Source organism: Ammospiza caudacuta, chromosome 3 (assembly GCF_027887145.1).
Source record: "Ammospiza caudacuta isolate bAmmCau1 chromosome 3, bAmmCau1.pri, whole genome shotgun sequence".
NCBI lineage: Eukaryota > Metazoa > Chordata > Aves > Passeriformes > Passerellidae > Ammospiza > Ammospiza caudacuta.
In genome coordinates this window covers 73,058,099-73,074,947 of record NC_080595.1, presented here as the reverse complement: position 1 = coordinate 73,074,947, position 16,849 = coordinate 73,058,099, and the positions used below count along the sequence as shown (strand labels likewise).

General features: G+C 45.6%; 1 protein-coding gene across 1 annotated transcript; it reads right to left on the bottom strand.

Annotated features, from left to right (window-relative positions):
- Nucleotides 1-722: 722 nt before the first annotated feature.
- Nucleotides 723-9,580, bottom strand: OSTM1 (osteoclastogenesis associated transmembrane protein 1). Its single transcript, XM_058801712.1, has 6 exons — nt 9,251-9,580; nt 6,508-6,622; nt 5,525-5,622; nt 4,393-4,557; nt 3,488-3,653; nt 723-3,179 (listed from the first exon to the last, which is right to left on the bottom strand). Exons 1-6 carry the CDS (start codon nt 9,578-9,580, stop codon nt 3,124-3,126), a joined length of 930 nt encoding a protein of 309 aa, XP_058657695.1. The 3' UTR covers nt 723-3,123.
- Nucleotides 9,581-16,849: the final 7,269 nt, after the last annotated feature.

Here is a 16,849-nt window from a genome sequence, read left to right as displayed (position 1 = left end):
GGGACAAGACTAAAATGTGCCTTTGCAAATCGCAGCACTGGAGCACAAGGCTCCTGCCACCAGCGAGACACCCGACTCTCTCTCTCCATGGTGAGGCACTGTGCTGCTGCTTTCCAAGCCCTGCAGCCCAGCAGCGAGCCAACACGGTGCCTGCTGAAGCTCCAAGGGGCTGCTGCAAGCAAAAGCCTCCCCACCAGGACAGCAAGGTACCCCCAGCTGCCTCACTGCTGCACACCCACCCGTGAAACCCAGACACAGCTAACACGAGCCTCGCCATGGACTGCAGGAGGCTCGGACAGAGCTGAAACTCCACCCAACAGCAGCGGCTGTTCTCTAATTCAGCACAGCACTGCTTTGAAAAAACCTCTCTGGTGCTGCTGTCCTGCAAACAGCATAATGAAGAATAATAAGCAGGTGCTCCTGAACACAAACCCAGAACAGGAGGAGTATAAACTACAGGTGAAGCAATTAAGTAACCACGCTGTTCGCTGTTTAGTGACAATCTTTATTCGAGCTGACTTTGCACGTTTAGGGGTTTCTTAGCAAGTATAAATAAGAATCAAAGTGCTACCCCCCACAGTAAGAAATCTTTATTTCCACCAAAAAAAAAATACAAACAACCAGTATGTCAAAGTTTATGCTTTTTAATATATATAACACCAAAAAGGAAAAAAAAAAAAAAAAAAAAAAAAAAAAAAAAAAAAAAAAAAAAGACTAGCAGCAAAAAGAATTCTATTTCTCTTTCAAAAGTCCGTTTGCTTCCACATTTCTCTAGCAAATAGAGTATAAAGAGAATTCAATCAATTTATATATGAAATAGCCTACCAAAAATATAACACTGTGTAAAGAAAGTTTACAGTAAAAAGGCAGAGGGGAAGAAAAAAAAAAAAAGATAGTAGATTTAACATTAAAAATCTCAAGTGTAAACTTTGCTGCTGCTTTAAAATTAAAAACAACAAAAGTCACATGAGTATTTCCGTTTGGCTTAGGAGCCAGGAAAATAAGAAAAGCTGATTTTTTTTAAAGTGCTTAACCACCATATCCCAAAGTAATGACTTTCAGACCTACTTAACATGAATGTGCTCAAAAAGCCACCGCTTACAGTATAAAAGCTGTCATTCTGAAATGCTGCACATACAAACTGGCTTTATCTGCACGAATGAAAGATTCCTTTGAACAGCTCTCAATCATATGATGTCCCAAATCAATGTAATGCTATTAGAGCAGGCAGCTGAGTAAGTACCACAAAGTTGAAGTTTAAGAATAATAGATATAAAAAATATTTTTTTCTTAAAAGGCAGCATGCCTCTCCCAGCCAAATGAAGGTACTGTTACACAAGAGAAACAGTTTTATATCGATGCTGTAAACTACCTAAAACAAAATGACTGCTGATAGAAGTTCACATGTTACACAGAGGAAGATAGATACTGCTTTCTGATAAAACACAAAAAGGCAATCATATGGGTGGGACCAGTTACTAACACAGTATTTTACTTATTATTAAATGTACTGCTTAATAAACTTGTTAAACTTGACTTCAAAACCAACAGCATGTCCTAACAGAAGAAAAAGAACAAATTTAAAAAAATAAAACAAATTATTTGAAGAGCTTTGGTTACACTGTTATATATTTATTTGAGCCTTAGTGCAAAGGAAAAATTCAACATTATAGGCTCCAAGGCAAATCAAATACAACCACTTCATGGGACATTTTGACAGACATCAGGCACAGATTCCAAAAGAATTTTATTTTTTTTTTTGCTGTAATGCCCATTCTTTTTTATATCCAGGTTAGAAAATACTTTGAAAAATTGGAGCAAAGGCTCTGGCATTCATTAACCTCAGGTACAGCTATAAATAATTTAAACACTACCACTCTCCCAAATCAGAAATACAATAAACAAACTGAACTGCCACTATTGCTGCAGCCATCAAATTGTGCCCACAATTTGGTGCTGACAGCAGCACCACCCATCCCTGCAGTTATTGCACGAATTTCTCCATCCACTTTGGAGTTCTCCAAGTTGGAATTTGTTTACATCCATCTATTTCACGGGAGTAATATTTTAAAACTATTTCTTGAAATTCCCAACACAGTATATTCATGTTCTTCAGAACAGTTTTTGAGTAAGAGAACCCACTGGTTCACTCACTGCTAAAACAGATTACCTAGAAAAAACAACTTTTACCTGACAAAGTTCCTGTAAACACCTCTGTATTAAGCCATAGCAAGCTCTAGACCAGTATATCCAGCATTTCCAGTGACTTGACTTTACCTCACTTCTCCTCTACAAAACAAAAAAAACACTAAAACATTAGAATGAAAAAGGAAAGGAAATGGTATAATAAACAGAGAGTGAAACCTTGTTACCCAAGCAGGTATGTAAAATTAGCTTCTGCAAATGTAAGATTTGAAAAGCAACAATTTTAGTGGTTAAAGTGTGCAAAAGACTAAATATGCCACCAGTTTCAGAGAAAACAGAATACTGTAGCCATCAATAATTACTATTCAAGTCCAGCACTGGCAGTTTGCTGCTTTTGTTGCCATTTTAGATCCTATATATTGCCACTTTCTCTGCATATTTCATGCCTCTTTTCTAACAGATGCCAGCAGCATGACTTTTCAGTGGTATAGAAAAGATAGGAACATTTTTGAAGGGTTCCTTCCATCCCAAGTCTGAATATTATGTGGAATTAAAAGTAATGTTTTAAGCAGAAACATAAAATATTATTTGAAATTTTATCTATCAAAATCACCTCAAAAAGATTCAAAATCTCAGGTTTTTGTGAAACAAATATAAGAAAATACCATGCAAGGAAAGTGTAGCTATTCTACCGATGTGAAGTACAAAAGCTTAGGAACAGAAAAACACAGCTTCAGCCCGAGACTGAAAGAAAAAACCACAGATTTTTCAAAACCAGAGTCCATACAGTGTCACACAGCCCTGCCTTGTCATGTTTGTTAATATCCTTGCTTAGAAGTCAGACAGCATTTTGTTTAACTTGTGTTGCTCTGTATCATTACACTAAACCATAATTAACTCCTCTTTTGTGCCGGCCTCATTCCAACACAATTGTACCCACTGTATACCAGCAGCAGCTCTCAGGTTTTGTTTTGCAGCTCAGCTGTATTTTTCTTGGATGTTCACAAGATTGGCATTTGACTGGATGCGCTTGGCTAGAAAGGGAAAAATTATATGAAAATTAAACACAAAGAATTCCACAAAACTAGTCTCTCCACTCCCTCTATTTATCCGACACAGACTTGCAAACAGCTTTCTGTTCACATCCAGAAACTTTAATGAAAAGATATGGCTGAAGCTCTTTCCTACCCTTCTTCAGGGGACAGCAGCAGACTAATAGTTGCTATTAGCGCCGTCAGCACAGCTGCAGGCAGATCTGGCTGGGCCTCCTCTCCCACAAGAGCCAAGCAAATCCCTGGCACCTCCCAATCCAACAGAGAAATGCCAACACCACACCACTTACGCAAAATGAGTATTCGTTTCTTCTGCTTCGAGTGAAGGAAGCTACTAAGATAAAAAACAATAGGTAGGAAGAGGATAAAGGATGAAACTGCAATCACTGGGACTGTATCACTGCAGGGAAGAGAACAGTTGAAAGTCCTGCTCCAAAGCTTCCGAGTGATGTTCATCTAAAAGGAAAACAGAAGCAAACCATGAAAGCAAGCACATGCAAACACTCAGGCCTCAAGACATGCAAGTGTTCAAGTGCCACCTCAGAAAATTGCACTTGAACAGATCTCCCCCAAAAGCAAACAAATACCTGGAAATGTTGAAACAAACTATTTAGATGGAGCCAAGATTTCACACCAAAACTTTTACAAGCTTCAAAAACATAACTGTACTCAGACACATGTAGACACTGCAGCATGCCTGTTTCTCAAGAGCTCACTGATAATCTGTGAGGACAGGGCTAATCCCATACTTTTGAGGAGCATTCCTTCAGCCCAGCCACTGTAACCCCACAATATACCAAAGCTTTTTCCAAACATATGTTGTCAATGCTGAGGATGCCTAGAAACAGCTGCTGTAATAAGGAATCAATTAACACACCAGCTAGAACAATAGCAGTAAAGCCTCACATTAAAAGCCAGATTAAGAGATTTATTTTTTAAAATCCATCCCCTTCACAGTAAAAAGAAATGAAAGTGCAGCTACTCAAACTGGGATGGGTTCAGGAGATCAGTAGCTTCAGTCACACTCCTGTGGCACTGCCCAAGGACAGGACCTCACAGGACAGCCCCACCAAGCACCTCCCACCACGGGGCACCTGCCCGCCAAAGGCACTGCCCCCTGCCCAAAGGAAAAAGCAATCCTAGTATGAAAAGCACAAATGGCTCAGTTGAAAAAAGTGCATTAGCAAACACTTACTGCATCTTCCACGTCAATACACAAGTGTGCAGAGTGAGCAGATTCACCACCTTGCCTGTTCAGCCTCTGCAGGTGGTTATACAGGTCATTCAATTTCGTGTAGGTTTCATTGCAGTTTTTGCACACTTCTGTGTAGTTATTTGGTGACAGATCGATGCCTTGCCCCTGGGGTTATAAAACTCTGAATGAATGACAGTTTAAAGCATTCAAAAAAAAAATTGGTTCAATTTGTTACTGCTGACATTGACAGAGACAGATTGTGCCATACCAAGTGATCATTTCCATCTGTGGCCTTCAGCACTCCATGAATGCAATACAGGACACTTGAAAAGAAAACTACAATCTCTGAAGATATTTCAACCCAGTAATGGCTGTACCAGCTACCCACTGAGCACTGGGTTAAGCTCTAGTTTAATCACTTGAAGTTTTCAATAAGACAGTCCACACTGCTCCTGACCAAGGCCTATAAAGGCACATTTCTTAGAAAGCATTAATAAAGAAGCAGATAGTTTCCCCAAAGATTATCCCATGCCCATTGAAGTAAACCTGTTTTACTTCTGGATGATCCTGAAATCCGTCCAGCTTCTGACTGAAACGGAATATGCAGTTTCTTAAGGGCATTTTCTCTGAAGACAATTACCACATTTATTTCACCAAGGAAGTTGTCTTTGCAATATGGCCAACTTCTAACTATAAGTAATTTTAACAGTCAAAAGAAATGCTACAGGAATTAAAGGTGCCTAGTCCTCCTGAGCTAGTCCATATTATCAAAGGCTATTTAAAGACCGAATTTCTACATAAAAAAGACAACAATTCTACAAAGCAAGAGCATGCAGCCATGCTGGTTTTTACTATGTAATTATCAACTATTGTGAATTCAGAAATTTTGATGTGAAGTAGCATTGCAATTACAGACAAAATGAAGTCAAGGTGAGTATCAATTAGAATTAATTTCAGGCACGGAGTCTGTAAACAACTGCATTTTACCCATCATGGATTTATCTGCCTACAATTCACAAACTCAGCAGCAGTTTATTTGCCTAGTCTGCATCTGCAGTTTATTCAGCATAAATAAAATTTCAGTAGCAGTTAGAGGATTTAGTGCTTCTCTTAAATACACAGCATAAGATACCTGAAGATTATGTTCAAAACATGTCAGAGATTTATTGAATAAATCCAGGAATTCTTCAGTAGAATTTGATAATCCCTCACTGTTATTCTTTAAACAATCTGTTGAAAAGAAAGAAAAACATTGGGATATTTTAATTTCTAACATTTCCACAGCCAGCAAGCCCCAGACACTCTACTCCTGCAAAAAGAGCTCTCAGCTATAAAGAATGAGTCTAGTCAACACTGCAGTTTCCTTATCTGCCTGCCACTGATATCTCAGACCTGCTGACCTAACACTTCCATCAAGAACACATTTCAGAATTAATTGGCCTTGATTAAGTGAAAGATGAAGACTATCATCAAGAGCTTTCTGAAGAGGGGGACTGAATTATCTTTGGACTTCGAGATAAAACAAGACATTACTTTTATTTCCCAGCCTACAAATCTGGCTTTGCCCAGCAACAGTAACAGCCATTTTGTGGAAACAGAAGCACCAGCAGCAGAGATGAAATGGAGAGCACCCAGGAAACAGCTAGACCATGAACACAATAGTAGAAATCACAATGTAATTATTATTCTTTAAGAAAAGAGCTGAGCTTTTTACCAGATTTGACAGAGACTCTGGGGCTTTTCTTCTAGTCATGAGCTCAACCCTATGTTACTGCTTCCATCCATCCTACCCTACTTCAGGCGCTCTAATCAGACAGACCTTTAAAATCAACATTATTTGAGGAATTTAGGAGTTCAGCAACAGCACCATGAAAGCAAGCCAACGTCCTAGGAAATTCTCCTGAAAGTACTAAGCACCATCAGTAGTTTTCTGATGGACTACTGCCCTCAGATTTTGGCCCTTACAAAAGAAAACACTCTTGGAGTGGCTATAGCTCAGGATTTGTGTGTTATCTACTGGCTGTATTCAAACAAACACCCACAGTTTCTGATCTGTGCAAATTTCAGGGGCTACATCACCACAGTAGCATGAGAGCTACAGAATGAGTCATGTACTTGCGCAGTTGGCTGCCTCCCAGGTTTCATTGAAGAACTCCGAAAGGGTCACAACTATCTGCAGCCTGTCTGAGGTCAAGATGCTTTTGGCACAATTGTGGCTCTCAGAGGAATTCTAGAAATAAAAGGAAACAAAAAAGGAAGTGAAGAAGTGTTAAAAATACAAAAGGAGAATTTTTGAAATGTATTTTACACAAGCACATCTAACACAATCACAACAGATCACATGGATATTTCTGGAAAAGGCAGAGCAGAAGTGATGGAACAAAAGTCTTTTGATTCTCCAATTCATACTGTGAGCAACACAGCTTACAGCACACAATCTCTGCAGGTCTACTAGGGCCACATGCAAGTCAGTCAAAAAAATATGGCAAAAAAAAGAAGAGGAAAAGGAAAAGGAAAACCAAGCACACAGCCAGGACCTTCTCTGCCAGGTGGCTCATGTACATCCATTCCTGGGCCATGGCCCGGGGGCCAGCTCAAGGCATGTCCAGTCAGAGAAGAGGACAGGGTCGTTCTCATTAGACAAAAGGAACAGTTGAGGGAGCTGAACCAGTGGAGTGGTCTCAAACAAACCAAACCCAAACAGAAACAGCCTCCAAAACTGCTGCACCAATGTACTCTATGAGCAGCAAACTTCCCCCAGTGCAGCATCACCAGGAACAGAGCCCTCTGTGGAGCAGTGCCTGTGCTCACTCACCCAAGCACATGCCCAGGCCAAGCTCTCACCTCCCCAGACAGCTACCAAGTTCATCTGTCTCAGTGAGCCATTCAATGCATCCCCATCCTCAAGGCAGGCTCTGCCACAACTCTTACCACAACTTATTCTCTGGACCAAGATCTTAAAAAACACACAGCGACTGTAAAAGCAGTTGCAGAACAAACAGGAAACATTCTGACCAGAATTCAGATACAGAACCATGACCTCCAGTCAGCTGACTCCTGGGCTCCAGCTCCTGGTGTCTGGCTGCTAAATTGACTTAAGCACTTCTCAAAATTGCCAAAGCTGTCAAAAGCCTCTTTGATAAGTGGTGTGGGGCACAGAAAAAAATAATCTCTTTAATGAGAAACTTGTTCTTTACAGTGCTTTACAAGAGATCCAGTTTCTGCCTCACTTAGTTAAAATGGGGAGGGAAGGTTAAATAAGAACTTTCCCTGGAGGTTCAATTGCAGAAGTCAAATATTGCCACATCTGGTAACTCCCACACTCGCCCGCTTTCATTTCTACTAAATTACAGATATGCAAGAATGTTGTTTATGCAGGAAACTCTGGTTGCTTCACAAAGGCTGTTAAGCTTCCTCACCACCTGGGCTCACAAGTTCCTACTTGCACTTCACCAAAACTGAATCACATAGACCTAAATAATTCCTTAAATAAAGTTTGCCTAATTGATTCTTTAATTAGCCTGGTGAGGAGGATTTTATATTTCAGAGCTGTCCAAAACTCCAACTGGCTGCTCCTGTCACACGGCACTCCTAACCACTGTTAAGATAGAAACATCAGACACCTGATTAATTAATTGTAATCAGGGACTGAGGTTGCAAGAGGCCAGCTCCTTTATTCACCTAGTTAGTTAATCCACACACAGAAGGAAAGCCAACAGAAGTGCCTTCCAGACCACAGAGTGGACAAGTCCTCCCAGGCTGCTAGCACTCAAGCACAGAAGCTGCAATGAGTTCATACATATTCTAAGTACCACAATACATCTGGCTACTTAATCCTAGCCAAAATATCATGGTAAAAGTCCCCAAGAGAATTACACATTCAATTTCTCACTTTCACACCACCTAGTCACTGGTGTGAAACAGCTTCCATAAAAGAAACAAATAGACCGCAAGTTTGCAAACTAAATCAAGAGACCACTGGCTACATATTTGCCCTGGAGAGGACAATTACCAAAGGAATATGCATGCACTCTTGCAATATAAGCACTGGGGTGTTGAGGGGAAATAGGAAAACAACCCAAAGCTACCCAAAAGCAGCACTGATACTTCTCTAATGACAGGAAACTGTGCACTGTTATCACCTGGGCTTAAAGAGCAACAGATTTTTTTCATCAATGGCAATTCTAAATCTTGGAATTCAGAAATCCCAAGACTGAAAGTATGATCCAGGGTACATACTCCTATAAACTTGCTCTCTGTCCGTTCTCTTACCAGGGCACCCACTTTTAGCCATCATCACAGAACAAAGGCCCTTTGGTCTGATTCACTAATGTCATCCTCACACTATCCAAGGAACTAACTTTCACAACTGGATCAACTCCATGGAGGATGTAAACAGAAGACCCAGCTTCAGTCAAAGTTCTCCCAGCAGTAAGGAGCACTGACCATGCCAGTGCTCATGCTTTCTACACACTCTCCCATCAGCTCTGGAGGCAGAACACCGTGACACGGCTCCTCACAAGATGATGTGCCTCACTCGCCACAGCTTCACAGACCACCAGTTTTCCGGGAAGTGCCAGGCAGCCGAGCTCTAGCAGCGTTTCCCATTAGTGCTCATACAACCTGCGAGCCAGGGCACATCAGCAAGAACAGCTCAAGTTTTTCCACTCGCACGGCTTTCTCCGCAGGTGGAGCCGCTTGCCCCCAGCCACGCCGGGAGCGGGCGGCACGGACCGGGATCCCACCCGACGTGCTCCGGCACCCAACTCACAGGCCTAGAAGCCTCAAGGAGAGGGGCCAGGCCCCGAGCCCGCCCCGGCAGCCACGCACCCTCCCCCGCCCGGCCCCACGGACGCACCCCGACGGCGCGGGCGATGCTGCCGTACTGTGCGAGCAGGCGGCGGTAGGGGCCGTGGCAGCCCTGGCACAGCCGCACCGGGCGGGCGCGCTGGCCCAGGCAGCCCGTCAGCGCCGCGCTGCCCTCCGCGAAGGCGGCCAGCAGGCTGCGGCACTCGGGCTCCAGCTCGGGCAGGTCGCCGGGCAGCCCCGCGCTCCACAGCTCCTCCGCCAGCTCCTGCGCCAGCTCCAGCGCCGGGGTCTGGCGCGGCCCCGCGGCGGCGGCGAGGCCGAGCAGGGCGAGCGCCAGCGCCGGCAGCGGCGCCCGGCACAGACACCGCGGCTGCGCCATGGCGGCCGCATCGAGGAACCGGAAGCGCCGCGCCGGGAAAGAGCCGGCCCTCGCCCCGGGGCGCTGCCGCTGATTGGCCGATGAGAGGCGGGGGCGGGGAAAAGGGCGGGGCCGACACGGGAGGTCCCGGGGGGCGGGAGCTCATCCCGGAGTCCATCCCGGGGATTTACTTATCCCCGAGTGCCATCCCGGGGTCCATCCCAGGGTATCATCCCAGGACAGGGCGCTGGTGTGTCTCCAGGGCCGGGAGAGTGTGCGAGCTGTGCTTGTGCCCGCGGCATGGACCTGCCTCGGACGCATCCTGCTCCGTGGTTTCTGTGCCGCGCCTTTCATCCAGGTGCTCTCTTCACCCGAGAAGGGATTTTAAGAGTATCTGTCGTGTGGGAAGTGACTTTAAAATATGTTCAAATACAGCAACAATTTAAGAGTAAAAAATCCCCTAAACAAAGAAAAAAATTGCGATGGAGAAATAAACAGCAACTTTCTGCAAACGAAGTATTTCTCGCAGTTTATCTGAAGCCGGACACCTCTGTTGGTACCTGGCTCCAGACTCCGAATGACACCACAGCCACCAAAGGAAAACTCTTCTCGGAGTGGGCGGGGTGAGCAGAGCAGTGGGCAGCCCCTCCCGGGGATGAGGTGCCGGGCTATCCCATAGCTCTGCCTGGCGGGACCTGACCCCGTGCCCGCTCCTTCTCAGCCTCTTCCATGAGCTGCTCCCCGAGGCTGGAGTTTGTAGCGCTTTGGTAAGACACACATCACAGAGATGAAGGGGAGCCCTGTGATTCCATAGCATGGTGCCTTTGGGAATAACAGAGTCAAGCAGGAATGGCCCCATCCGGTTTTTTTATGCAGCCAATTCAGTGGCAACAGTGATGGGACACAGGGCTGGCCGGCAGTGTCAGTGCTGTGGCAGTTTTGGCAGCTGCTGGGAGCTCAGGACAGTTGGAAGTGGCTCCCAGAGCAGCCAGGTGTACCCAGCTCCGCCAGCACCGTGTCACCTGGTGCTGCCTTGTGCCAGCCGTGCAGCAAACGTCACGGCGTGGAAATGTCCAAAACAGATTTGTGAACACACAGAAGTAAAGGTGGTGGTACAGATGCCATCAACAGGCAAGGAGCACACAACAGAGAGTTATCCTTCTCTGCGTGTCCTAAGTGCCTCAGCTCTGAAGCAATGAATGCTTTTAAAGCAATGAATGAAACAAAGGAAAACCACGTCGTGAGTGTGACACAGATAAATGCGGCAGTGTGGTCAAACACGTACCACGCTGTCTGTACATGCAAATGACTCGGGCAAGGGCCCTGGTTCGGGTTCCAGACCTCTCCTGAGCCTTGCTGCCCAGACTCAAGGCAAGTCCCACCGGGGTTTTTCCAAGGGCAGGCAATCCCTTCCCGCACAGCGCCTGCTGGTTTGGGGACCGCATCCAGCAGGGGAATCCTCAGGCTGCTGAGCAGGACGCGTGTGCCCAGGTGGCCCCGGCACCAGAAGATTGTCACCCTTCCGCGGCTCCCAAGCAGAGGTGCGGCCAAAACACCGAGAAACCGAGAAACCCTGAACCAGCCGGCGCCCGCAGCCCTGACACGGGGACAGGGGCTGCCTGCCGTCCCTAAACCACCCTCGGGCCAGCCGGAGACCAGAGAGCCCCGTTTGCCCGAGCCGGGACAGGGGTGTTCCTGCAGAGCGGGGGTGTCCCTGCAGAACAGGGTGTTCCTGCAGAAGGGGTGTCCCTGCAGAGCGGGTGTCCATGCCAAGCCGGGTGTCCCTGCAGAGGAGGTGTCCCTGCCGAGCCGCTGTACCCGCAGAAGGGGTGTCCCTGCAGAAGGGGTGTCCCTGCAGAAGGGGTGTCCCTGCCGAGCGGTGTCCCTGCAGAGCGGTGTCCCTGCAGAAGGGGTGTCCCTGCAGAACAGGGTGTCCCTGCAGAGCGGGTGTCCCTGCAGAGCGGTGTCCCTGCGGAGCGGTGTCCCTGCGGAGCGGTGTCCCTGCAGAAAGGGTGTCTCTGCAGAAGGGGTGTCCCTGCAGAACAGGGTGTCCCTGCAGAGCGGGTGTCCCTGCAGAAAGGGTGTCTCTGCAGAAGGGGTGTCCCTGCAGAACAGGGTGTCCCTGCAGAGCGGGTGTCCCTGCAGAGCGGGTGTCCCTGCAGAGCGGTGTCCCTGCGGAGCGGTGTCCCTGCAGAAAGGGTGTCCCTGCGGAGCGGTGTCCCTGCAGAGCGGTGTCCCTGCAGAAAGGGTGTCCCTGCGGAGCGGTGTCCCTGCGGAGCGGTGTCTCTGCAGAAGGGGTGTCCCTGCAGAACAGGGTGTCCCTGCAGAGCGGTGTCCCTGCAGAAAGGGTGTCCCTGCGGAGCGGTGTCCCTGCGGAGCGGTGTCCCTGCAGAAGGGGTGTCCCTGCGGAGCGGTGTCCCTGCAGAGCGGTGTCCCTGCAGAGCGGTGTCCCTGCAGCAGGGGTGTCCCGCAGAGGGGGTGCCCGGGCCGGGCGGGGCGGCACGGCCGGGCTGTCCGCATCCCCCGGGAGAGGGCAGCATCACTCCCGCGCATCGCCCCACCGAGGGGCCGCGGGGGCTGCAAAGGGACCGGGCCTGTCCCGCACCCGCGGGAGCGATGGAAACGCGCCCCAGGCCAGGGCAGGATGCTCTCGACATCCTCCCCGGGATTGTCCCTGCGTGGATAAATTTGGTTACCAAGCAGAAACAGGCATGTGCACTGAAAACTCAGCTGTCAAGCTCATTCAGTTAATTTTGTTGTAGACTTTGCACCATTACCTTTCTGCTCGACCTCATCAAAGGGGTTGTGCTCCCAAGCAGGATTTGGCCTTGGCCAGCAAATCTCAGAAATATTCAAGAATATCAGAAATCTTGTGTGGGTACACCCAATTATTCTTGAAAACACATCCAAGTGTTTCAATACCTACCCTGACTACAGGCAAGAGCATCATTCCACAGAAGGAAAAAATCTTACCTTTAAAGTGCAGAAACAGAGCACAGAAAATGAGTATTGATTTTCTATGCCATCTTGCTGGATCTGAGGAGATGGCAGTGTGAGCCAGGCAAAATGAACAGTTTGAAGGTGTGAACCTGTTTTTCCCCTCTCATTGTCAGTCTCTCTCCTTCAGTGCTCTTTCTGCTGAGTTATGTCACTGTGAGCTGAAAAACAATCTCTTTTTTCAAGTTTTCTTGCTATCTTTGAAGAATGATGGTTTGGATAAAACCTTTACACCAGAGGTCTGGAAAAAGAGGAACAGACCATAAATGTGAAGGCAATGCCAGAAAATTAAGTGATGACTAAGAGTGAAAGGAGTCAGGGGTGACTGGAAGGCTGGGTGCTTGGGGAGTGCAATGGTCTCTGGAAGGGATACTGGGGCAGGCAGCAGCTCAGAGGGCAGGAAGAAAGGGGCAAAAGGGCTCTGCCTCCAAGGCTAAAACTGCTGCACAGGAGACAGACTACCCATCATGTGAAATAGGGGCTGGTAAGAGCAGGGAGGTGGGAGAGTTGTCCACAGAGAGGTGTTTCTGGCATTGTGGAAATAGAAATATTTTTTAGTCTTGACTGGTTTAATTGCAAAGATTACAAAGCCCAACGTGAAAACAGAATCAGTGTATTATATCTATTCCTTGTCTACAGAAACTTCTCCTCCTGGTCTCCAGCACAGCCCTGTACGTCCCTCCTAATTCACGGAGCCATTGTCAGCTCCTTCATGTCCTGGTTGTGGCTGATGCCAAAGTCGTTTGATTAAGTTACTGTTTTCCAGACTCTACGAGAATCAGAAAGTGGTTCAGGAAACAGTAGCACATATGTTATTAATAAAGGGCACACACACATCTTCATCACACCCTTGGCAAAGAACTTGTGAGGAAATAAATATGTTAAATGAACTGTCAGCATGTTAAGGCATTTTTTTGTTAGTTGCAAGTCAAAATCACTCTGGCAATACTGTAGAGTTGGTCTGAGCCAATTTCTATTTTCAAAAGATTGTGTGAGCTTTGTTTAAAATAGATTGACAAAGACTTTTCTAGCTGTACTATTTCTGACCAGCCTGAGCCACTGTGTTTGCTAGCACTGTCCATTTGGAGCATTATTTTTCTGTGTGGATTGCAAAGAATATGAAAACCTTCTCACTCAAGGCAAGAAGATAGAGTCACGCCTGCACTGAACCACAAAGGATGAGCAGTAGGACTCAAAAGTCAGGAAAACAAAAAGCAGTTGATTCGCAATCATTTCAGTCCTTAATTCAGAAACTCCCAAAATCTGTCCATGTCTTTGCAAATCAGATGCCAAATCCTACCTGGAGCTTTTAGGACCAATAATGTTGCATGAGCCACTTTGAAGTCAGGGAAGATCAGATGCTGGAAAAGTGAAGACACACTCAGGAACATCATTGTCTGGGTAAGGATAAGAAACTATCACCAACTATAACTTCTTCAATGTTATACTTACAGAAAATGTGTATCAGTGCCTCATACAGAATGCTTTTTTAGGAATGTTCTGCAAATTGGTTCATTCTCTGAATTGCTAAATGAAACAAGGGAACACTCCTAGCACCAGTTTTCCAAAGAGCTGTGACTGGGTTTATGGTGCCAGGCTGTCCAACTCAACGTGTTTGTCTTGGGCAATTTTACAGAAAATCATGAAACCGGCTCTTAGCTCACCTAAGCCAAATCACCACATTCTCATTTTGGAGAATTACTAATTCCCTCCATGAGAGAGTAAGGATTATGGTTAGATGCTGTCTAGTTCTCCCTCCTTTTTGCCAACTGTTCACTTGGGGAGAAGCACTTGGCATCCTCAAAGGACCAACAGTTATTTTTCTATCACTGTCCACAGAGACCTGCCCAGGACCCATTTTCCATATCTGCCTGCTCCTGAAGTCTCCTGTCATAGCCTCTGGTGGACACTCAAGCCACCTTCAGCTGGAACCAGCTGGGTGGAGGAGCCCTGGACGTTGTCCTGTCCCTGGGGCTGGGGTTCTGGAAGGCACTGAAGTGCCCTGTGATGGTAAGCCAGAAAGCCAGCAGCAGATTTCCCATTTCCACACAAATACAGAGAAAACACCAAGACAGGCCATCCATCAGCTTCCCCTCTTCCTTATTTAGCACCAGCACACTTCTGAAGAGAGAAAACTACCCTACCTCTGTGTGTGAGGGCTTTTTTTCTTTTCTGTAGGTATATAACAGCATAATAGCTTCAAAAATAATACGTAGTGCTGTATGATCTTTGCTTAGACCTTAAATGTTTACATATAATCCTCTCTATGAATCCACTGCACAGAGAAATGTCATTTTCATGCACCTGTCAGAGTTTTTACTGTGGAAAATGGAAAAAAATAGGTACATTGTATTTTTAGAATAATGACTAGAAAAACAATAATTGTCAGTGGCAATCATGCCAGCCTGTAAAGATACAGCTAGAACTAAGTTGATGGGATTTTTTCTGTTTGGATTTTTTTTTCCACGATTCTGCACTTGAGCAACTGAATGATACCACATTTAAGGTCCTGTGTGGCATTGCCATTTTCTTACTCATATGCATCAAATTAAGTCTTAATTGTGCAGTTTGTTAAGAAATGAAAGAGGAGCTGTTAAACTGGATATTTTTCATGTCAGTAAAACAGGATGATAATGATGAAATAGCTAATGTATAGAAAAATGAAGTATGAAAAAAGACATCTGAAGACAATGTTTTAAACCTAGCAGAAAGATTAGAAGCAGCATAATAGCAAAATTACCACAAATAACTTCTTGATCAACACAATAATATGAAAGCTATATTCTTTTTATAGCTCACTGCAGTGTGGATGACTGTCCATGCTCAGAGATACCCAGTGAGCCAAGTTTTGCTCTTAATTATCCTGGGGTCAATGTGGTGTCATCCCACTCTCTCCTCAAGCAGGAAGCAAACCAAAACTGTTCTTCCCTTTTGCACAGATTGTTTCCTGCTGCTCGTACATCTCCAATGAATTTCAACAAGTTCCCAAAGCACAAGCCTAAAACCTGCCTCATAAGGGAAAGTGGCAGGGCTTTGACAGACACTGGATCCACTCGTACTCCTGTCAAGTTTCACTCCTTGTGCTTCAGCCCTTCTGGGATGAGCCAGTGCAGGACACCCTCCAGAAGCAGGAGTCCTTCCCTCCCGTACTTATGTGGCCAGGATTGAAGCAGTGCTGCAGGAGCTGACATGAACATCTGAACTAATCAGCTAAGGGAGAAAGAGTATTTTTGCAAGTGTCTCCATATACATTTGTCCTGGTGAGGTTTTTGCTTTACACCTCTTCTTTGAACTGTACCTAGGTAATTCCTATTACACATGGTAGTAGAAAATTATCTATTCACTAAGATAATTTTCTATAAAAGGTTTCCCTTTTTTCTCTGAGTAAAGGATCACAACAAGATGAGCGCTAATAGAAGATAGCATGAACGTGGCAGGTTATTTCAGTAATCTATAAAATGCAAGCATTTATTATCCTACAGAGTTGCAACCTTACCTGAAGTACTCCCCATCTCTGTTAATTCTGAGAAAGGGGGGAAAAAAGAGTATTCAGCACAGTTTTAGGTTATTGTAACAACAAGGTGGCTTCTGGCAGAGGGTTGGCAGAGACACCTGTGGAGGGAAAATCCACTGTGGCTGCTGGGCCTCGGCCAGCTACAGCCACACTGCTCTGAGATGTGAGGAACTGAGGAAGAGCCAAGCACTGCTCTCACCTGGGGCGTGTCACCAGCATTGATCCATTGTGGTTTCCATAAAGGGCCAAATTTCCCCATTTGTGAATTTTCAAGTACATTCAACAAAGTTCACCCAGGTTGTATACCTGTGAGAAAGGGCATGTGCTTTGGTTAAGAAGCTGTAAATACAATGCTGAGTACCAGATGGATGGCAGGCACCAACAGGCAATTTCTTCAAAAGGCTACAGGCAGCTGAAACTGGAGGAAATTTTGTAAACAGTTGCCTTCACACCTTGCAGTGTTCATCACCATGTTTCACTTCCAGTTTGGTGCTGTGACCTGAAAGTCACTTCCCTTCTTCCAAGGATTCACACAGAATTTATATTAAAGAAAACAAAAGAAAAAACCCAACAAATACTGTCACAGTTGTAAATATCACATGTAGTGAATGCAACTTCAAGTGTTGGGAGGATATTTATGGATGTTTTATTGCCAATACCTTCTTTTCAAAATTATTTTGTTCATTTTGAGTGTTTTTATTTTAAAAAATGGTCGTTCCACCCCCTTCTCCCTCCCCCCAAAAAACACCTAAACAGCTAACAACCAACAACAACAGATA